We start from the raw sequence: 21,912 nt of genomic DNA, 5'->3' as shown, positions 1-21,912 counted from the left end.
AAAAGCAGGAGGACACCACCCGGAGCATCCCTGCTGGGAGCATCCCTCCAGCAGCGGCTTCTCCCAGGGATGGGGCTTAAAGGAGCATCTCCATTCCCAGCCGAGGAAGGCGAGCGGAGGTTTGGGTCTCTCCTGCTCACCCCCCCTGCCTGTCAGTCCCGCAGAGCCCTGGGGCCACGCTGCCTCCTCCTGCGGTAGGTACCTGCTGTGCTGGTGCACCTGCAAGGTGGGACATGCAAAGTCAGTCCGATGGGAAAGCCAGCTCTCGTTGTACAAGGCGTTGATGGCTGGATCCTGCAGAGCTTCCCTGTCCCTGTCCATCCCAGGAGCGCTGGTTGGGGGGTGCTGGCGTCACCCCAAGCAGGGCACAAGGAAGCCCCGTGTCCAGCCGCTTCCTCCCAAACACACAGGGACCACGCTGGGCTTTGAAAACACCATTTATTACAATGGAGCCTTCCAGGCTAAAATCCCAAGCCAAGGGCCTGGGGTTGGTTTCTGCTGTGGCAGGTTGTGACGGGGCCGTGGGGTTGGGGATGGGGCTTGGTTTTTGCCGTAGGTTTTCCTGTTGAACAAAACGGAGTTGGGAGGCAGGAACGAGGGAGCTCCTGCTCCCGAACCAGGACGGACCCCACTGCTGAGCAGAAGGGATGCTGCAGTGCCTGCAGGCAGCGGGGGACCAGGGTCCCCTGCACTGGGCCTGACCCTGCTGCAAGTCAAAGGGGGTGGCAGAGCCCCCCCCGGCGGCTCCGGCTGCCCGGGGTGATGAGATGCCATCAAACCAACCACGTCCCACCGCTCCTGCTCACACATCAGAGTGGAAGCCAATGGGTTCTTCTTCTTTCTTCCTCTTCTTCTCCTTCTTCTTCTTCTTCGTCGCGCTGCTGATGTTCAGCAGAAGAAACAAAACCACCCCCAAAATACCCCCCCGCCAGCCCTCGTGCTCCTGCAAACGGGAGTTTCTCCTGCAGCGTGCGCGGGCAGAGCAGGGCTCCAGGAGCTGCCGCGCATCCCCAGGGATGAGCCCCTGCTGCCATCGTCTCCTCCAGGGCTTCGGCTGGTGGCGTCTGCTCCACGCCTGGCGCTGGGGCAGGTCACCCCCGTTCCTCCTCCTCCTCCTCCTCCCCGGGATGCTGGAGCCAGGGCGAGGATGGGCTCTCAAACCACAGCCGAGGAGGAGGAAGAGGAGGAGGAAGAGGAGGCTGTGGCTGCCGACGATGAAGGAGAGGAGGAAGGGGAGGAGGAGGCGTTCCAGAAGAGCCAGCGCCTCTTGGGCTGCCGTTTGAGGTGGAGGTAGTCTTCCTTCTCCCGCTCCTTCTTCGCCCGCTGGTAGTGATCCTCCTCCTTCAGGTACCACACCGGCGGCCAGCGGTGCTTCTCGAAGTACTCCTGGTTCTCTGCAGGGAGACGGGGGGGTGAGGGCAGTGCTGGGACCCCTGGAACCCCCGTCTCCCCGCCCCGGCCCCCACTCACCTCCCGACATGGCCTTCATGTCCCGGGGGAACTTGCGGCAGACGTTGTTGTAGTTGGTGCAGATGTGATGCAGGCACCAGTCCGCGAGCTGGTAGGCGCAGTGGAACTGGGAGAGATGGAGCCCACGTCAGAGCCACCCTCGGGCACGTTAAAGCCATTCCCCTTGTCCTGTCCCCATATCCCTTATATCCCAAAGCCCCTCTCCAGGTTTCCTGCAGCCCCTTTAGGCTCTGGAGCTGCTCTAAGGTCTCCCCTTAAGGAGCCTTCTCTTCTCCTTCCAGCCCTTTCTCCTACCTGAGCCAGCTCCAGGAACACGAGCACGTCCCCATCGATGTCCACCATCATCTGTGCCGCCTCCATCAAGCCGGTGACCGTGTACTGCTCTGTGAGGGACACACGGGGTTAGAGTGGCTGGGACCGGCTGACACGGGAGCACGGGGACAGCGGGGGCCCAGCACCGCGGTGCAGCCGGTGTGGGACTCACCAGTGAGAGCCACCAGGTGCGGCAGGCAGAGGCGGTTGGCGAGGATGATGAGCTTCATGTCGTCGAGGTCGGGGCTGGAGCTGAACTGCCCGGTGTACAGGTACTCCAGCACCGCCCGCATGCAGCTCTTGCTGGTGTAGGGAAGTGCCACCTATGGGATGCGCTCCGTTGTCACCCTGCGACCGTCCCCACCTGGTCCCCCCTCCTTCCCCCTGCAGGCTCCGGCCTCACCTCGTTGGTGGAGCTCTCCACGAAGGGGCCGCCGAACATCGCGGCCATCCAGTCGCAGCTGGAGATGAGCAGGGGCTTGTGGGCACTGATAGCACCATCATCCAGCACGAAGGTGACATCTGGGGACAAGCAGAGGGATGCTGCTGGGACCATCCCTGTCACCCAGGGCTCAGGCACCCCCTGGCTCGCACCGGGGACCACAGAAGGAAGGGGACAGAGCCTGCTCCATCCCGTGTTTTCTCCCTAAAGATCCCTATTTCATTTCCCAGCATCTCCTCATCGCGCAGAGGAGCTCAGGGGAGGGCCTTGCTTGGGCTCTGCCTCTTCCAAGCGCTTTTCCCAAGGCGCAACACAGCACATTGGGAAGCAAAGTGGAAATCCCAGGAAGCAAAAGTCTCGCCCAAGCTTGAACCTTGGGAAGGAGCTCGGAATTGCTGGGGATTTCCCATGCCCCGCTCTGCTCTCCACCCTGGCCCACGGCTTCTCCCCAAGGCCAGCACATGCTTGTCCCTGACAGCGACAGCTTGGCCTCATCCAGACCCAGCCGGAGGGATGCCGGGACACTGGCACCCTTGGGACATCACCCCGCAGCAGCACGGCGCACGCCGGTGGCATGCGGTGCTGGGGAAGGCCCATCAAGGGCACGTTGCTGCTCATAAATCAATGACCCCATGAAATCCAGACCCAGGGAGTGTGGGGGGGGCAGGAAGTCGCCTTTGCTGCTCTCTGTGGACAAACAGAGCCCTGGGAGGGCTGGGGAGCAGCAACCCCTGTGGAGGGAGCATCCCTCGCAGGGTAAAACAACGCTACGGAGCTGCCAGGCACCCAAAGCGTGTCCCTCATCCTTCCATTAGAGCCCCCCACAAGGGAGATGCGGTCCTCCCCCTCAGCCCGTGGTTGTACCCGAGAAAGTCCCCTTGGCCAGGCATTCCTTCACCCGGTTGGTCCTCCGGACGTGGAAGGCTTTGGTGATCTCCTGGTTCATGAATGCCTCGTTGTTGAGGATGTTGGCCACCATCATGCGGAGGTCGAACACCTCCAGCAGCTCAGCGATGTGAGCGATGTGCATGAGGTCCCGCTCGTTCTCATCCAGCTCCCCTGTGTACAGGTACTTCAGCACGGCCCGGAAAGGACCCGGCTGGATGGAAGCGTCCATCTTCACCACCACCATCAGCTTGGACTTGTAGGTCAGGGGGTCTTCTGCCATCTCCTCCTGGATGCTGGTGAAAGCCCGGCTCCAAGAGGACAGGTTCCGTCCCCGCCGCAGCCCGTGCTCCCCGTTCTCGTAGCGGTTGCCCCGCAGGATCCCATCACTGGTGGAGGCTCTAAGGCACGGTTTCCTCTGGCCAGACCCGGCCTCCTCGGTGCTCTCACAGATATCAAAGCTCGCAGCACGGAGGAGGAAATCCCGCCCGTGGTGCCTCTCCTCTTGGTGCAGCATCCGCTCGGCGGCCGCGGTGACGGCCACCCCGAAGCCGTGCCCCGTGGTGCTCTGCTGGTCCTCCTCGCTCAGGTCCATGAGGAACAGGTCGTAAAACTTGGAGGAGGAGGTGGAGAGGTAGATCTTGTGTGCGTAGATTTTGATCTTCTCTTGCAGCACCAGGATGACGTCCGCGCACAGCGGGTCCTCCAAGAGGTGGGCAGGACGCTCCTCGTTGTTGGAAGGGGGGTCCGGGACGATGATGATGGGTGGAGGGGGCTTAGGGGGCAGGAAGGGGGCTTGGAGGAGAGGCCGCTGCACGTTGCGGAGATGGGACTTCCAGAACTGCAGGTGACGGCGGGAGATGAGGGCGGCGCGGATGGCGTTGTCAAAGACGTCCTTGATGCCAAACTGGGCCACCACGCTCGTCTCGTAATAGGGGATCCCCAGCTCCTTGGCCACCTCCCTCCCCTTCTCCGGGGGAAGGATCTCATTGGGTTTGATCGGCCTAGAAAAGAGGGGGGACAATGGAGAGATGCGCGCTACGGAAACGCGTCGGGCAGGCGCAGACATCCCCATGGCGCGAGCCCTACCTGGCCAAGGGTCGCCGTGCCCGATTGACGGCCTCCAGGTCGGCGTAGCGCAGGTCGAGCTGGCAGCCCACCAGGATGACGGGCGCACGGGGACAGAAGTGCTTGATCTCTGGGTACCACATGGTCTTCACGTGGTGCAGGGAGTTGGGGTTGGCGATGGAGAAGCACAAAACCACGACGTCGGACCTGCGAGGAAGGGGAAGGTGCAGCCTGGGGATGGAGCGTTGCCCTCCCACCATGCCCAGGGTAGCCCAAGGCTCTGCCTCTCTCCTACCTGCCATAGGCAAAGCGCCTGTCTTTGTGGTGGTCACCAAAGGTGTCCCAGAGCCGCAGGGACACACTAACATCATCTACCACATCCCGGGAGCGCTCCAGCACCTGCGGGAACAGAAGCACCATCCAGCTCCTTAGTCCTTGAGCCCTGTGAGAGCGGGGGCTGTCCCCACCGCATGCAAGATACAGAGGAGTCATCCCCAATTCCCCCATGGGGAGGGTGCAGCTCCCTTTCCTTGGGGTTCCCTTGGAGTACCCCATCACCCTCACCTCCTGGCAGACACGGTACTGGTCGATGGCCCACACTGTGGGCACATGTGTGGCAAGGAGCTGGTACTGGGTCAAAGTGGCGTTGCAGGCGCGGGCGCAGATGAGTCGGGTCTTGCCCACCGCGTTGTCCCCGACCACGACGCACTTGATAGTTTCTACGTTTGGCCTCTCATAATCCATGTCAGAATCCATTAATTGGGACCTGGAGGGGAAAGGGGGGGGGGGGGTGTCGGAAATATGCTTGGGAGAAGCCAGGGTGGGCTGCCTCCAGATGGGATGGGATGGGATGGGATGCCAAGGTGGGGGCGAAGCAACAATACGATGCTGATACTCACACTAGGAGCCACCAGCCCCTGGCAGCACGGGGGACGCGCTGCAGTGACTGGGGGCGCCGGTGAAGGCAGGAATGCAGGCAGGGTGCAGGCAGGGTGCAGGCAGCTCCCCAAAGCTCCCCACCAGTCCCCTGTAACGCTGCAGGTGCCCGTGGCAGCGTGCGCTGCTGTGCCGCGCGTCAGACACATGCCCTGCGTTTCATCCCCTCCTCCCTCCCCGCTCTGCCTCACGCTTGTTCATGTGAGATGAGGCTTCCTCCTTCCCCCCCCCCCCTTCTTCCTTTCCCCTTTCTCCCTTTCCACCCTTTGCAAGCGAAGCTTCCAGATCCGACCGACCGAGCGCGCACACGGGCACTGCCAGCATGGCTTGTGGAGGGGGTCTCACCCTCGGCGCTGACCTCCCACCCCATTCCCACAGGGAATGGTTGCTCCCAGCTAAGAGCAGCAAAGGAGAAACTCATCGCGTTCGCAGGAGGATCAGGAGCCGTCGGGTTCGGGAAGGCTCCCAGCATCTCCAGCCTTCCCCGGTACTCCCAAGAGAGAGGCTGGTGCTGTGGGTGCTGCGAAGCCGATGCAAAGCACCCGTATCCCGTGAGGTGTAACACCCTTTGCCTGCTCAAAGCCCCCTAAACCAGCCAGAAGGAACTCACCACAGCATTAAGACAGGGGTTTATGTGGTTTCCAGGAGGAAAAGCAGGGAGGAGATTGAACCAAAGGGGGAAAAGGACAAAGAAAAAACCACCTCACATCCCAATTGCTTTGAACTTCCCAAAGCCACAGACCTCTTCCCCCCTCATCACCCCCTCCTGGGCCCGGCCTCACACGCTGCTGTAATAAACCACCAGCGCCAAGGCTCAGTGAGCTACAGCACCCGGTAACGATGGCAACGGAGCGCGGGGACCACGGCCGCAGCGCCCCAAACCTGCCTGGCAAGGACTTCCCAATGTTAGCACCTCCCTCCCGTGCGCAGGCTCCCTGGGCACACCTGAGCTACACCAGGCAGCGGAGAGGGCACGTGAGAGGGCTCCGCACCGAGCAGCATCGAGCCACAGGGCAAGCGTGGGCAGAGGCGGGTGGCACTGATCCAGGCTGCTTTAGGTGCCAGTGCCGAGGCATCTGCTGGTCCCAAGGCAAAAGTTCTCCGAGTTGCCTCATCCCCTCCATCCTTTGGGATGCAGGGAATCCTATCTGCTGAGGGCATTGAAAACTGGGAATTGCCACATCCTGGGGCTCTGCACAGTGCAAAGAGTCAGGGCAGGTTCTCTCCTTCCCTGTTAACCCATGGAAATCTGTTTCCATCTCATTCATCCCCCTCCACCACTGTCCCTGCTCTTCCTGGGATCAGCTTTCCCCTATGGGACCAGGAGATCTCGGGGGGGGTCATCAGTGCTCATGGAGCTTCGCTGCAGTTATTTTTAGGACCAGCCGTGCTCCCAAGCGGGCCAAGCTCATTCAGATGGGGAGAAGGCACATGGAGATGACAGCTGCGGGTGGCCGTTTGGATGCTCATCCTGCACCCAGCCGAGCACAGGGGAAAGTCTGGTGCTCCGAGGGAATTAAGGGCTAAATCCTAACGGGATCAGTGCCTGCATGGAGGGGAGGAAGAGGGGGACAGCAGCAGGCACAAAATGTGGGCTCGGAATAAAGCAGAAGCACACTGGGGAGCTCCCGTCACCCCCGGAGGGGGCTGAGCCTCTTTGCAGGGACAATTCCAACAGCACCACGTAGCCACCTCCGCAACCACCTTCCCCCATCTCTCCAAAACCCACCAGAGAGCAAGAAATAACCCGAGATGCCAAAACATCGGAGATCCCCCCCCCGAAAAAGCCTTTCCCTGTGGAGCAGGGATGCTCCAGCCTGCAGCAGCCCCCGGCACCGCTCTCCCTGCCAACCGCAGCCCCTAACCCAAACCATGGGCACCCAATTCACCCCAAGGGGACCCCCCAGAATCACTCCTTCCAGGCTGCCCAGCCCGCGGTTGCCAAGGCAACTGCACCATCACCCCCGGACCGTCGCCTAGCAACTCCCAGGCTAAAAATCCTCCATCCCGCACCTCGCGAGCGGAGGAGAGGCCCCAAAGCGGGGGGAAACAGCCCCAAAACGGCAGCGATGCACAAAAATAACGCGGCCCCTCCAGGGACCCACCGACCGGCAGCCGTGCGGTGGGGGCGAGCCGGGGCCCGGAGGAAGGAGCCGGGGCTGTGCAGGCCGCGATGGGAGGGAGCGGGGCCCCGAGCAGGGCTGCGGCACGGACGGGCCCGGCCGCGGCACAGGGGAGCCGGAGCACCGGGAGCGGGGCATTGCGATGGGGCCGGGGATGCTCGGAAGACCCACATCGGGGATGTGGGGCATTGCGATGGTGCTGAGGGCGCTCGGAGCACCCATATCGGGGGTGCAGAGCATTGCAAGGGGGCTGAGGAGCGCCGGGATTGGGTGCGGGGCTGTACAGTGAGGATGGGAGTGCTCGGAGAGCCCACGCTGGGGGTCCAGGGCATTGCTATGGGGCCAGGGATGCTCGGAGCACCAAGATTAGGGCTTCAGGGCATCGGGAGTGGGAGCAGGACACTGCAAAGGGGCCAGGGATGCTCGGAGGACCCGGATCGAGGTGCAGGGCATTGCAAGGGGCCGGAGGTGCTCAGAGCACCCATATCGGGGGTGGGGCATCTCAAGGAGGCTGGGTTAGACCCAGGCCGGGGGTGGAGGGCACAGCAGTGGGGTCGGCGGTGCTCGGTACCCCCCGGCCGGGATGCGGGGCACTGCAAGGCAGCGGTGGGTGCAGCGGGACGGGGCCGGGCGCCGTGAGGGGGCAGGATGCGCGGATCGGGGCTCGGGAAGCGGGGGGGGGGGGGCTCCCCGGTACTTACACCAACACAGACGAAGCGGCGGCTCCCAGGGGCCGGGGCCGGGCTCGCCCCTCCGGACATGGCCACGGCGCAGGTTGCGCGGCTCTGCTCGGCGGGGCTCGGCGCTGCGCTGCGCGGCTCAGGGCCTGGGGCGGTGGGGCCCATGCCGGCACCTCGGCCGCCCCGCGCTCAGCATCCGCGGCCCAGCTGCGCTGCGCGGAGCCCTGCGCGGAGCCTTGCGCGGACGAGCCCTGCGCGCTGCAGTCGCGCCCGCCCCGCCTTTCATTCACAAAAAACAACCGGCCCCACCGAGGCCCCGCCCCCGGCCCCCCGCCGCCGCCCATTGGCTGAGAGAGACCGGGGGAGGGGGGGGGGTACTCCTGGGGGGCTGCGGGACCCACCTCCTGCCCCCCCTCGCAGGGGTCTTCATCCTGCTCCCCACCATCTGCGCCGCATGGGGACCCTTGTCCTGCCACCCCAGTCCTGCCCTTGACAGGGACCCCCATCCTGCGCCCCCAATCCTGCCTTGAATGGGAACCCCCATTGTGCCCTTTTGCCCCCCAGTTTTGCCACGGATTGGTCTCCATCCTGCCCCTAACCCACGCCAGTGTGGGACTCCAGCCCTATACCCCCATCTCAGCCTCCATCATCTGCTGCATCCAGCCCTCGTCCTCTCCCTGTATCCCATCTCCATCCTCCCTCCTCTCCCTGCTCTCCTGCCGCTGGGAAAGGGTTCACCCTCTGCTGGCCCCCTCCTTGGACCACCTTTCCCCCCCAGCCCTTGTTGGACGGGGGCTACCCAGCTTCTTCCAGCCCCCCAGCTCCCTGCCAGGCCATGCGTGGGGCTGCAGGCCATCAGTCCAGCTGAGGAAGGGGCTGCACCAGAGCAGACCCCTCATGTGGCTACCCCCAACTCCCAGACACCCCCCCCTCAGCACCCGGGGCTGTTCTCGTGTGTGTGGGGCAGATGTGACCCATCCATCCACACGCTGCAGTGCTGCCCTTGCACCCCAGCCCGTAGCGCTCCTCACAGCCCCCTCCTCACCCCACAGCCCCCCCCAGCGCTGCCCCAAACCCCCAGCTCAGGGCACATAAAACCCCAAAGTCATCCCCGCAGCGCGGCTGCCGGGAAGGCGCCCGGCCCCGCTGCCTTGACCCCGAACATCCGCATCATGTGATGCCTCGCCATCCTTTCCCAAGGCTTTCGGCCGCCTTTCCCCCCCCTTTTCCTGGCGCCGGGCTAAGCTCGGCCTCCCCAGCCCGTGGCACTGATGCAACCCCGCGTCAGCCGGCGTCAGACCCCGGCGCTCACCTCGCAGCTCCCCGATCCCTGCTCCCCATCCCAGCCCCGCATCTCGCCCCCCCCCCGGCATCGCCCCCCACCTCACCTAACTCGCAGGACCGGGATCTCTCTCTCCATAGCAGAAGGAGATGGAGTCGCTTATTGGGGAAGGGGGGGGGCGGTCTGAGCCGGGCATAGGCAGCTCCCGGTGCTGCCTCCGAGCCCACGGCGGCTCCGTGAGCCCGTGGAGAAGCTTTTGGCTTCCCAAGGAAGCTGTTCCAAGCCTTGCAACGGGAGCTGCGAGCAGCCGAGCCGCAGCTCCGAGCCTTCTCCTGCTTGGAGTGGGTCACGGGGAAGGAACACGTAAGGCTGGTTTGGAGCCGCATGATTTGGCTTATTTGCTCTCTTGTAGCAGGTGCTTAATTGTGGCATAAAGAGCTGCCGGCAGCTTTCTGGGCAGCCGAATCCCGCCTGCGCCCTCCCTGCCAGGCACAACAAAAGCACGATTGTCGCCTGCGGGGCTCCCGGGCCCTATTCCCGGCAGGAGGAGCAGGGACACGGTGGTGGGAGGCACCAGGGAGGGCTCCGGGCATGGGAATGCGCTCCGGAGCATCTCCATGGGAGGCAAAACGCGTCTCAGCTGATGCGCTGCATCCCGCTGCTGCCCGGGGGTGGCGAGGCCGGCACCGCTGCCCCTGTCAGGGCTGCGCTTACAAAGCTGTTCTCTCCCTGCTCCCATGGCTCTCTCTGATTTAAGCCTCTTGAACTTGTCCCAGAGGGCTCCCACCTGCCCAGCTCCATGACCACCCTCATCCCCAGACACAGCTCCAGAGCCGATGCTGAGCGCTACAGGGGGGTCACACCAGGAAGCTCGCACTCAGCACTCCATAGCATCCTCCTACCTCCATCTCCCCCTTCCCAGCAAGGAAAGAAGCAGCTCTCCGGGTATCAGACATGAGCAGATGCTCCAGGCATTGACAGTCATGGGGTAAAGGTTGGACTTGTTGATCTTAAAGGTGTTTTCCAACCTGATTGGTTCCATGATTCCATGCCCTCCCTGATTAAACTTTATGACTCTAATGCCGGAGCGTTCCCATCCCTTCCCAGGTGCTCCCTGTGTCCAGCCTCGCTGGGGGCTGGCCGACAGGGATGCAAACCCATCTGCAGCTCTGCCACCACTGGAGCTGTAACAGGGCTGCCCCCCAGTGCCCCCCACCCTGGTCCCCACATGAGGCTGAGCTCAGTGGTATTCACCTTGCAGAGGACAGCATCCCTCACCAGCAGCACCCTGGGAACAGCGCATTTTGGGGGGGGGGACACCCCAATCCCCCCTGGCAGCCCCCGCTGCTGTGGGCCTGCCTTTGCCTTGCTCTGCCCTAAGCCCTGCCGTGGGGTTTCTGCCTTATCCATGCGGGAATGGAGCAAAGGGGAGCGAAGAGCAAAGTCCCCTGCAGAAAGCGGCTGGAGGAAGAGCCGTGAGGAGGAGCAGAGGGTACTCACAGGCTGTGGGCCATGGCTGTCATCTTCCCGGCGGGGCTGCCTTTCCCTTGCGTTTCCATCTCTTTCTCCTGGCAGATCCCGAAGGGGAAGGGCAGAAGGGCTCTGTGAAAACACCCCACACATGGAGTCACATCCCGCAGCCACCCCCTGCCCTCTTGCCCCGCTACCCAGGGCGCTGAAAGCCTGTTCTCAGGCACGAGGTCTGCTCTCCCCATGCCACTTCCTTCCCCACACAGAGCAGCCGAGGGGGAGACGCACAGATCCATGCAACAGGCATGCACAGACCCATCCCTTCCACTGAAGCCCAGCCACAGCCTCCTCGCAGCCCCAGTGGTCAAGGGGGAGTCCCCATTCCCTGCTCCAAGCATCTTACCCTGGGAGTGGGAGCCTTCCCTGCGGGCACATGGAGCCCAGGCCGTGCCTGGTGCCACCACCGAGCATGTTTGCCTTGGCCAGGGCTCCGGAGCAAGGCAGGGCAGCGGGGCTGTCCCCTCCTTCCCCAGCTCTGCATCACTGGTGCCTGCACACGTCAGGCTGGAGCAGAGTCCAGCTCGGGCTTCGATCCCGGCAAAGCCTGGCTCCTGCTGGGAACGGGGTTCAGAGACCTGCCGTGGTGCTGGGTCCTCTGGATCCAGGCAGGAAGAGCAGTGAGGGTCTCCCCTCCAATGTGCTGCTCTGCTCCGCTGCAAGGGATCTGTAGCATCCCCCAGGCACCCATGCAGGCTCCATCAGCCTTCCCTCACCATGGAGGGAGGTGGCAGCTCACGTAAGTGTTGTTTACGGGCTTAATATCCATGTGGACTCAGCAGGCAGGGAAGTCTGCAACCAGCACCCTGCCAAATGCTGCCAAACCCCAATCCTCATGGATGTGCCTCCACGGGCTGGGACAGAGAGGCCGGAAAACTGAAGGGGAAGGTCAAGAACAAGCCAAAAGAGCATTTCTGCACCTTTCATCTCATGTCCTGCCACAGAGCAGGGTCTATGTCCGAGCCAGGAGATGGGATGCTCTGGAAATTCACTGCGCTTGCATCCTCTGACCCAGCCTGGCTCCCGTCTGCCAGCCCTGAAACAAGGCACCTGATAGGCTCACCCTGCCATCAACACCGCGCAGCATCCCAGGGATTCATCACTCCCTCCATCAATATTTAAACCCAGAAGGAGCCATTTTACTGCTGTTTAATGCCACGTGTCCTCCAAGCACAGCATCCTCCTCTAGCAGAGCTAGTGAACATCTGGGGCTCGAGGAATGGGGTCAAGGTCTCAGGCTGCGTGTGCTGGACTCCTGCACCCTTCAGCTGGGACGTGTGGGATTTACCCCACGGAGTGAGAGGAAATCCCAGCTCCTGCTGCTCCTCCAGCTGCTTCCCATCACCTCAGCCAGGTTTGGGGATGCAGGCCCGGCCCCATGCTCCCAGGAGGGCTGCAGCCGGGAGCGCTCGCAGGCTCAGGCTGCTCCATGCAGCATCCGCAGCATCAGGAGCTGCTGACGCCTCCTGCAAGCGCTGTGAAAAGCTGCTATTTTGGGGAAAGTTCCTCTTGTAACGGTGCATCCTGTGGCTTCGCTGCTTCCCTTTGCTCCTGCTATGGGAAGGGCTGCAGGAACAGGCTGGTAACACCGCCAGCAAGCCCGGGCTTGTCAGCAGGGACGGGAAATAACCCCCCCGAAAGGCATCCATTCTCACATGGTGCCCTGCTATGGGTGCGGGGGGGGCAGCAGGGCTTGCTGCAGCTTGGGGACCGATGCTCAGAGAGAAGGGGGAAGTGTGGGACCTTCCTGGGCCTTGTCCCATGGCGCAGGGCTGGGGGGGGGTGCTGTTATCTCCATCTTAAGAAAGGTTAATTAAAAACTCAAAGAAGAAGGAGCCTGTTTCTAAGCAACTGTCTCCAGTGGGGATGGAGAGCAGAGAGAGAAGCAGTGATGGGGAGGGAGGAAACTTCTGGGGTCCCACAGCCCCCGGCAGGACCGAGGGGGTGAGGGATGGAGCAGAAGAGCTACTTGGGCTCATTTCACCCATGGTGGCTGCTTGAAAGGCAGGAGAAGAGGGGCCTTGGGGTGTGGGACCAGCAGCAGCAGCAGCGCTGGGGCAGGGCAGAGGGCGATGGGTGGGAGCGTCACCCCCTTTCCCCACCATAGCCCATGGGAGAGCGTCTTGGGGAGCAGCACCCGAGCCCCAAAACCACTTCCTGCCCCAACGGCTGCCCCTGCCCCACCGCAGGCAGCAGGAGCCAGGCAGGCAGCGCTGGTGCTGCATGGACGCCCTTGACTACCTGCCAGGAGACATCAACACCCCGTGTTGAGGCAGCAAGGAGCAGCCATGGGGAGGCTCTGGTGGGATCCGTTCCCATGGGACAGCATCGGCCCCACAGCACAAGTCCCTTTGGTGTCTCCTTGCACGTGGCTCTCTGCCCACAATGCCAGCTCCGGTTGCCACCAGTGCAACCCATGGAGCCTCGCTGGGGTCCAGCGGCTCAAAGGGGAGCAAAGGGGCAATGAGGGGATGAGGAGCTGAGAGCATCACCCGCTCCAGAGGGAAAGGAGACAGGGAAGACCCCCTCCGCCCCACCTCATCCCATTGCTGTGGCTGGGGCCAGCCCTTGCAGAGCTCTGGGGTGGGGAAACAGAGCTGGAGGTGCTGGGTGCAGGCGCTGTGGTTACCTGTGAGCTCCGGCTTGGCTCCGTCCGCAGCGATCCCCTCCGGTCCCTTCGCTTCCCAAAGGTGCCAAGTGGCCAGGGCAGGGAGGACGCGTTTTTATACGCTCGCCCATGTGATCCAAACAAATGCCCTAAGGATGAGTTTTTGCACTGACACCGGTAAAGGGGCCGGCACTAAAACCTGTTGGACCACAATCCGAGCTCCACACATGGGAATTTTCCACTCCGGGTGCGCCGGCGGCACGCGCCAGGGCCCGCTCCCCATCGCTCCCACTTCCCAACGGGCTCCAGACTCATTCCTAAATGCTTCCAGCATCGCAGCTGGAGCAAATGGGCCTGGATGGAGGGGGAGGGATGGATGGGAAGGGGGAAGGAAAGTGTTTAAGCCGTTGGTTCCACCTGAAGTCTGCAAATCCCTTGTTTCTCCCATGGTCTGGGGAAGAAAACAGCAGAAGATGCCAGCCAGGGTGAGAAATGAGAGGGAATCCTTGGAAAACCAAACCCTCTGTGCAGCCTTGGGGCTTGGCAGTGGCACTTGGGCACGGGCTGGGAGGTGCTTGTGGGAGCCACAGGCCGGGGTCCCTCGCTGGGATGCTCCTCTGGGATGCTGCCGGCGTGGTGCTGGTGACACTGAAGGCAGGTCCCAGGGCAGGGTGAGTCAAAGCGAGCAGGATGGGAATGGAAAGGGGAGGGCGAGCTCTGGATGAGTCAATGGGAACCAAGGGACCAGGGAAATGGCCACGGGCCATGGCAAGGTGTTTGGCAGGGGTGATTCAGTGGGACCAGCTGTGAGTCAATGGGAAAGGAGGGAGCTGATGGCTGATGGGCTGCAGGTGCCCACCAGGCTTAAAAAGAGGCAGGAGGAGCCTCCCCCTGGCCCTGCTTCCCTTGGAGGATGCCTTGTGTGGATAGAGATGCAGCTGATAACAGGTAGGAACGTGCTCTGCGGCACAGGCACCAGGGTTTTGCTGGCCAGGTCTTGCCTCACCTTGTAATGGGGCTGGTGCTGCGCCCCAGGCACCTCTGGTGCTGCGTGTGGCTGGCACCCAGGGCTTGCTCACACCTCCGGTGAGCCCTTACCTTGCCCTGAGTGAAGCTGGAAGAGAGCGAGGGGCATTTTCATGCCTGACTTGGTGCAGGCCCTAAGAGAGCTCCTTTTTGCTGGGCCATGGAGCAAGGAAAACGTTCCCAGCCTGGAGCAATGCCTGGTGTGGAGCAGCCTGAGAGCAGCCCCCACCTCTGCAGGGTGCACGTTAGCCTGTGCCCTGCATACGGGGGTCACCATGGGGGGGGTTCTCAGCCTTCCCTGCCCCATGCTCAGCCCTGAGCCAGCCCCAGCCTCAGCCCTGCCAAGGAGCTGCTGTGGGGCTGGGGCCGTGCCAGACCTGCCTGGGCACAGGCTGCCCTCCGCTGCCGCGCTGCTGGTGCGGGCCTGGGGATACCGGTGGTAGGTGGGAAGGGGGGGGCTGTTGTGCTGTGTTTGGGGAGGGTCTTGGGCTCTTTCCCCTCTTGGTTTGCTGCTGGTTGGGTTGTTGGGGATGTGGGAGCCCTCTTGGCGCGGGGAGCTGCGAATGGGGGTCACCTTGGGGTCCCCTGCACAGCCGGGGGGCTGGGAGTGGGTGTCTGGGGAGGGGGGAGCTGGAGAAGCCTTTTGGAAGCGGGACCCGTGCTCAGGAGTTTCCCCAGTCCTGGGTACCTGTGGGGAGCACCCTCACCCCTTTCCAACCCCAAACAGGCTTTGAGGGGAGCAGGGCCCCCCCCGCATGGGGCTGTGATGGGGCTCGGGCTGGGGCTCAGCTGAGCCCATTAAACCCATGCAACCCCCGTGGCAGAGCAGTTAACCCCGTTTAAGGAAGGGTTAAGCCAGTTCAGTGCGGCTTGGTGGTGTATTGGTGCAGAGGTTAATCTGGTGTAAGTACATTGGGGATTTGGACTAATTGAACCCGTCTGTCTCCCTGCTTTGTCTGTGATTTACCAGGGTCCATCCAGCCTGTGCTCCCCTCAGAGAGGGAGAAAACAGGCTGTGGACTGAAGGGAAGAGCCACATGCAGGCTGAATCCATGCGGTGCTATTTATAGCCAGCCCAGATTCCCTGCGGATCCCTGGCTCCAGCTGGCACGGGGTGGGCAGCAGAGCCCTGCCAGCCCATTGGGAACTGATGGTGCAACTGGTGGGGCCGGGTTTAGCCAAGCCTGAGTCAGAGCAGAGGATGCTGCTTCCTCATCCCCAGCTCCTCATTAACCTCCTGCCCTAGGGCTTTCCCACGAGCAGTGCCCAGCCTGGCCCGTGCTGTTGGCACGGATGGGGAATGGGTATTTCCTTATTGCTGGCATCCCCAAAGGGCTGTAATCACAACTGGAGCACCCATGGGGCTGGGAGACGCCTTCTTGCCAGGGTGCAATGGTGGGAGAAGGGTGGCAAGGGAGATGAAGATACCTGAGGGACCCTTCCATAACCTGGTCCCTGTGCCCATCAGCATCCCTGGGGGGCAGGTTGAGCAGAGGGCACACCTGAGGCTTTCTCAGCGCTATATGGACCCCCATGGTGCTGTTGTGTGTCAGTGTCTGCAGCCATGCTGGGTTCCTTCTCCCGCCTCTGGGAGCGGGGATGGAGGGTCCTTAATGCTGGAGCTCGAGCACAAGAGGTGCCTCTGGGCAAGGGTGTGAATGCAAGGATGCTGATGGCATCAGGCAGGGCCTGGTGAGCAGCGCAGCGCCGCTGGGAGCTGCTGGCTCTGAAGGCAGGAGGCTCTGCACAGCTCTGCCTTGTGACTGCTTAATATAGGCCAAGTGAAAACACTCTGCCCAAAATAGAAGCCCTTCTCCAGGAAGAGCTGCAGCTCCGGCAGGAGCAGTCACAAGGTGCTTGCTGGTGGCAGGGTGGGCTCTGCTATGGTTACTTGTGCCCCGGGCTGGATGCCTGCACCAAGGTCACCAGCCTGGGCTCTGCAGCCACGCAGTGGCACCCCCAAGCCCCCCACATGTGCCGTTTGCTGCTGGGGTTCATGGGGTGTGGATGGGATGCAGATGTGGTCACCCCATCCCTGCTCCATATGATGCTATGGGTGAAGGTGCTGCTGCCTTGCACTCGGGGTGCTGTTGGGTGCTGCAGGGGCTGAGACACGTTCCTGCTTGTGGTGCTGCTGGAGCTGAGGTTTGGGATGGAGCCAGGCCGGGAGGAGAAGGGGGGGGCTCCCTGTGTGATGCTGCCAGGCTTGGGGGGCTGCTCCCAGCCATGCGGTTATTGCCTGGGAAACAGGGAATGTTCCTCCTCTCCTGGGTGCTCCGGTGATGCCCATGATGGAGAGGGGCTGGTGCTTGGCTCCGGGGCTCGCAGCAGCCCTGGCTCTGCTCTGATACCCAGCATGTGCTGCGCTGCATCTTCTGTTGGGATGAGAGTGCAGGAGCCTGCAGGCGCTGCAGCTTCAAAGGGTGAAAGCATCCTGCATCCCCTCCCTGATCCCATAGCGATTCCTGCCCGGAGGATGCTGCAGGTCTGAACCCCCCTGTGGGGCTCTGAGCCTTCCCCTTTGGTCACTCAGGACCTTTTCTAGCTCTCCCCTGAGCAGGTTTGGATTCGGCTTATTCCGGTTGCAAGCGGAGGGCAGGTTGGTTTCTGCCCATGCCTTCAGCTCCTGATCCTTAGGGGCACACGGACACATCCAGGGGAACCCGGAGCCGATTCAAGCCGAAATAAAGCCGTCGCATTCCCTAAATCCACTCAACTCTTCCCCGAAGCGGCCCCACGCACCAATGGGGATGCAAATGGGGTGCGCTTAAGTCACAAAGCCCTCGGCCTGGGGGCTGGCTGGGGCAAGGTGAGGATGACCTTGGGCACTCGCTGGGAGTGGGGCCGAGGGGGAAGCGGGAGGACCGGCTCTGACGAGGTGAGAGCAGGGCTGGAGGTGCCGCCGGTTGTGAATGGGGAGAGCGGATGCGGTTTTGTTTCCTTTGCTGAGTGCCACGGGAAAAGGCAGCTGGGAATGGGCTCCCTTCAGGAGAAAAGATCCAGGGAATTCCCCTGGCCAGGGCTCTGCCCAGTGCTGTGCTTGCCGGTGGGGATCCGTGCCAACAAACGCCTCTTGGCTGTCGTTCAGGCCCTAGGAATTGGTTTCTGTGGGGAAACTGAGGCAGGAGGAGCCCAAATCCCAGGAAATGCTGGACTTTGAAGGAAGAGCTGAGCTCTTTCTGCAGCAGCTGGGTTGGACTTGGGGGGGGGGGGGGTGGATGAGGACATTTAGTGCCCAGCAACGCCTTTGCTAATGCACAGCAACAATAAATAGCTTAAGGGGGGGCTGCAAGAAACCTGGAGAGGGGCTTTGGGCAAGGGCCTGTAGGGACAGGCCAAGGGGAGTGGCTTTAACCTGCCAGAGGGGAGATGAGAGGAGCTCTGAGGCAGAAGCCCTCTCCCATCCTGTGAGCCTGTGAAACCTTTGCTTTCAGGAGCATCAGAGCAAAGCCACGGCCTTGGCCCCATGCGAGAAGGGGGCAGCTCCCAAGGGGCTGGAGTGGTTCGCTCTGATTCACCCCAGGGCTGCAGCAGGGGATGCCCGGTTCCAGCCTGGGGGGACAGCCCAGGGCAAGGCTGCCCCTGAGGGGACTGGGGCCCAGCACCGTCTCCTTGCTCTGTCCCTGCAGGCAGTTAATGGCTGGGGATTGCTGAGGTCACCCGATGGGATGGGATAAACTTGGATTGCATCAAATAAACCAGGTTTTTATGGGGCAGGGATGCTGTGCCGGGTGAAGTTGGAAAAAGCCCTGAAGTAGGTTGGAAATGGCACTGGTTAATCTTTAACAGCCACAGGAAGTCTGTGGCTTGGGTGGGAAATTCCAGAGCTCCAAAGTGTGCTTTTGGCTCCTGGTGGGACAAAAAGCTGCTGTCTCGTGAGCATTTATGGGGAATTCCTGACCTGGAAACCTTTGGTTTGTGTTAAAACCCGGCATTAAGTAAAAGCAGCAGAGCTGGGGGCTCTGCACGTGTGAAAGCTTTGAGAGCCTGTCCCATTGAGCTGATGTTCCTTGAAATGCTTTGGGTTCTGGTTGAGCTGTGCCCTGATGCTCTCAGTCACCCCTGGGTAAGGTTCTGGGGCCTTGGCAGCAGCCTGTGAGGCGATGGAGGGCGCTCGGATGCAGGAGCGGGTTACAGCACTATTCCCAATAGTGAAGGTGTGAAGCAGCATCCTCGTAAGCGGAGGCAGGATCTCATTGAGCGCAGGGTGGAAGTCCCGGATGAACACAGCTTCCCCCAGCACCGCGCCGGAGGCTTCCCAGCAGCTGGAAAGACGAGATTCCTGCGGTCCCGCACTCTTAGTCAGGAGAGGTGCCATGCAAACGCGCTGGGGAGGAGGCTGGCTCCTGCTCTGCACCCGCCTTGACACCGCTCTCGGTGTGTTCTGCCATGGGAGCATCCCGCTCCGGAGGGGAAGCGGCTCAGTGTGGGCTCTCAGTGCGCGGTTTATTGGTTCTCCCTGGTTCTGAGGGCTCCAAGCACGGGCAGGAGGATGGGCTGGTGGGAGCTGTCTCCTGCATGGGCTTGTGAGGCTTGGAGCAGGCAGGGCTGTGTCTGCTGCAGAGCCAGCAGGGTCTGGAGTCTAAATCAAAGTCTGGCTTCATACCCCTGGGGACCCACCTGGCTCTGCAGGAGCTGTGCTCCGGGTGCATCACTTTGCCATGGATTTTACACCCTGGTGATGGAGTGTTCAAAGCCAGGTTGGACACAGGGGCTGGGAGCAGCCTGCTCTAGTGGAAGGTGTCCCTGCCTGTGGCAGGGGTTGGAGCTGGGTGAGCTTTAAGGTCCCTTCAACCCAACCCATTCCATGGTGTGGGTTTGCTGCTGAGGCTTCCCGCTGCCTTTTCAGCAGGCTCCTGAGCAGGGGAAATTAAATCTTTGTCACTGCTCTGCAAACAGCGCTCAGAGAAAGGCTGAGTTCATCTTAGCAGGGATGCTGCAAGCGGCTGTTGCTCCCGTGGGTTTTCCTTCCAGAGCATCCCCCGGGGATCCTTCTGTGCCTTGTCTGTCAGCAAACCCTTTGTGCTGATCCCGTTTGGGGATCCTCTAGGGAGGTCTCCGGATTGGAATGGTTGATATTCCCTCTGTGTGAAGGGCTTCTCTCCGCTTCTGTGCGGAGTTCACCCCGTCTGTGGCTTTTGCTGCTGTTTGGGTGACCTCTGCCCCGTGGTCACCCATGTTAACCACTGCAGGAGCCAAGGGGATGCTCACAGGGATGCTGCTTGCCCAGAGAAGCTGTGGCTGCCCCATCCCTGACAGTGTTCAAGGCCGGGTTGGACACAGGGGCTTGGAATCCTGCTTTTCCCAAAGCCACCTTCCCATGCCAGAGCCTCTTGGTAGCTCTCATCATTAACACTGGGTGTCCTTGCCTGTGTGGCTGTGCTGGGGTATCACCCCCTTGGCCTGATGGAGGATGTAAGCCCCGTTTTGATGCTCCTGACTCATGCCAGCCAGCGCTCCTGGCTGCGATGGGAGCAGCGTTACTCACGTGAGCCTGCCTGCATGCTCAGGGCTCTAATTATGGGCTTTGCCCATGCTGTAGCGTGGGAACCGGAGCCATTAGCCCCTAAACCCTCCGGATCATTCCCAATACATTAATGTTTCTAATTGCTGAAGCCTCATGCCTTTTTCCTCTCTGTAATGACAGTGGTGCTGGCACTGGCTCGTGCTCGCTCTGCGTGCTGGCACTTCATTATATAATGATACAGTAAGTGCTGTAATACCCATTCCCAACTGGCAGTGGGCTTCTCTGCCTATGCCTCACCCAGAACCGATGAGGCAATGGGGAGGACAGGCCAGTGCTACTAAATACTTGGGCAGCATCCTGTATAATGAGCTGGGAAACTGCTGGTGCAGAGGGGGATGTGGGCCAGGTGGGGACCTGAATCTGGTGGATGGGTCGGGGACCAATCCCTGCGGGATGAAGGCACCATCGCCTGTTTCCATGCTCCTTTAGGGACGAGCTGCCCCTTCCCCAGGCTGTGTTTTCATTTCCAGTCCATTCTTCCCCCTCCTTCCAGGGAAACCATCTCCACGGCAACCTCAGAACTCCAGGCTCTGCCTCAGAGCTGCTCTCCCATCCCCAGGACCTGGCTGGTAAGTCAAGGGCCTTGGCTGCTGCTCCGAGCTCCTGGGGCCCTCAGGATGCTGCAAGGGGAGGTGAGGGCTGGTGCCGAGCTGGGCAGGGAGGGGGGTGTCTGCACCCCGTGTCCCAGCTCCCCTCATCCTCGAGGCTTGGTTTGTGCTTTGTCATCGTTGCCCTGGTGCAGGAGAGGCTGTGGCTGGGTTCAATTGGACCCTGGTGCTGTCCCCATGCAGATGCTGTGCTGGGGGTCAGGGATGCTGGTCGGTGCCTGGTTGTGCATCCATTGGAAGTGGCCTTGGTTAGACCATGGCCAACCCTGATGCCAAGTTTTCATCTTTCCCATCTCCTCTGAGTCCTAGGAAGAGCAGCAGGGAGCAGGGGCTCTGTTCCCTCTTGGTGTTGCTTGGGCTTGGAGTGCAGCATCGCAGTGATGGCAGTGGTGGCTGTAGCTGCTCTGCTGCTGTCCTGTCTGCGCATCCCTGATGCCATCCTTGTAGGCGGGCAGAAGTGGCTCTTCTGAGATGGGGGGGTCTTGCTGCAAGCCTGCCGGTGGTCCCATGTTTCCTGTATGGAGCAGCAGCAGGGAGCACGGTTTATCTGTGATTTATGATGTGGAACTGGGGTGGAGTGGGAATGATGTGTAAGGATGGGTGTGCTCGGCCTGGAGCTGGCTTCTGATGGGGCTGAGCTGCATCATGGTGATGGGGATGCTGTGGCTGCTGGGGGGGAGCACTGGGTCACAGCCCTGACCCTCACTGTCCCTTGGTCCCCACAGGGCAGGATGAGGCCGCTGGGTGCTCTGTTTCTGGCTGCTCTCCTGACTGGTGCTGCAGCCCCATGGCCTGACGAACCTTCCAGGACCTGCTTCTTCCAGATGCTCAGCGGCGGGGACAGCTTGTTCTGCAGGTGAGGGGCTCCCCATTGCCTCCAGGCATGCACTGCCGCATGTGTCCCTTCGCCTCCTGGGACAGTTAATTCCACCATCCCCTTTGCCAGGGCTATAAGTACCCATTGCTTTCTTCCTTGGGTTTTCCATGGGGAGCTCCAGAGGGAGGAGGCTGCCCCTTGGGGAAGGGAAGTTCTGGAGCGGTTCATCCCGCACACCTCAGGTTGTGCCACGGGGATGCTGATGTCGCGTTGGTGGCCTTGAGGCTCGCTGCACACACGCTGTGGTACCCAACAGCTTGTCCTGGTGGCCCCTTCCTCCGTTAGGTGATGTGGAGGGGAAAGTGCTTCAGGTTGGAGCTGGAGGCACCTGCCCTGCTGCTGCACTGTCAGTACCCAGAGCAGAGCAGGCTCATTCCTGCTCCCACGTCACAGGGAGACTCGGTTCAAGCTGCTTGTCTGTAGCCAAGGGGGTGAGGGTGGCTTTGTTCTTCTCCTCCCCATCTTCAAGCCTTAAATTCACCCCATAGGCCATGATTCTTTTAAAGCCTGTGGAGAACGTGGCCCCTCTCGGGTGTGCGCA

General features: G+C 61.7%; 2 protein-coding genes across 6 annotated transcripts in view; one reads left to right on the top strand and one right to left on the bottom strand.

Annotated features, from left to right (window-relative positions):
* Positions 1-966: 966 nt before the first annotated feature.
* RHOBTB2 (Rho related BTB domain containing 2) lies at positions 967-13,473 on the bottom strand. 5 transcript variants are annotated; one of them, XM_062616993.1, is made up of 11 exons: positions 13,355-13,473; positions 10,699-10,800; positions 4,742-4,943; positions 4,473-4,576; positions 4,199-4,384; positions 3,089-4,113; positions 2,186-2,304; positions 1,955-2,105; positions 1,765-1,853; positions 1,471-1,576; positions 967-1,394 (listed from the first exon to the last, which is right to left on the bottom strand). In XM_062616993.1, the coding sequence occupies exons 1-11, from the start codon at positions 13,462-13,464 to the stop codon at positions 1,156-1,158; spliced, it is 2,433 nt and encodes an 810-aa protein (XP_062472977.1). In that variant the 5' UTR covers positions 13,465-13,473; the 3' UTR covers positions 967-1,155. The 5 variants fall into 5 exon arrangements, with proteins under 5 accessions (XP_062472977.1, XP_062472978.1, XP_062472979.1 ...); XM_062616994.1 differs by lacking the exon at positions 13,355-13,473 and adding an exon at positions 11,072-11,214; XM_062616995.1 differs by lacking the exons at positions 10,699-10,800; positions 13,355-13,473 and adding an exon at positions 9,305-9,579.
* A 217-nt stretch (positions 13,474-13,690) lies between these two features.
* Positions 13,691-21,912, top strand: part of PEBP4 (phosphatidylethanolamine binding protein 4) — a 70,626-nt gene continuing 62,404 nt past the window's right edge. The window contains exons 1-3 of the mRNA XM_062616997.1: positions 13,691-13,818; positions 20,380-20,455; positions 21,220-21,350. Of these exons, the coding sequence (XP_062472981.1) occupies positions 13,706-13,818; positions 20,380-20,455; positions 21,220-21,350 (320 nt within the window). The 5' untranslated portion in view covers positions 13,691-13,705. The remainder of the gene's footprint in view (positions 13,819-20,379; positions 20,456-21,219; positions 21,351-21,912) is intronic.

This window comes from Pezoporus occidentalis, unplaced genomic scaffold (assembly GCF_034315485.1).
Source record: "Pezoporus occidentalis ecotype Australia unplaced genomic scaffold, CSIRO_AGI_Poc_V1 ctg191, whole genome shotgun sequence".
Classification (NCBI taxonomy): Eukaryota; Metazoa; Chordata; class Aves; order Psittaciformes; family Psittacidae; genus Pezoporus; species Pezoporus occidentalis.
The sequence above is the reverse complement of the archived record's forward strand: the minus strand, read 5'-3'. Positions and strand labels throughout refer to the sequence as shown.

Bases quoted from the DNA above. Each gene is read 5' to 3' on its own strand.
- RHOBTB2 (XM_062616992.1), bottom strand. From the start codon at position 8,260: ATGGGCGGCGGCGGGGGGCCGGGGGCGGGGCCTCGGTGGGGCCGGTTG. The intron at 2,106-2,185 runs GTGAGGCCGGAG...CGCATCCCATAG, and splicing joins TGGAGAGCTCCACCAACGAG to GTGGCACTTCCCTACACCAG. The intron at 1,395-1,470 runs GTGAGTGGGGGC...GTCTCCCTGCAG, and splicing joins CATGAAGGCCATGTCGGGAG to AGAACCAGGAGTACTTCGAG.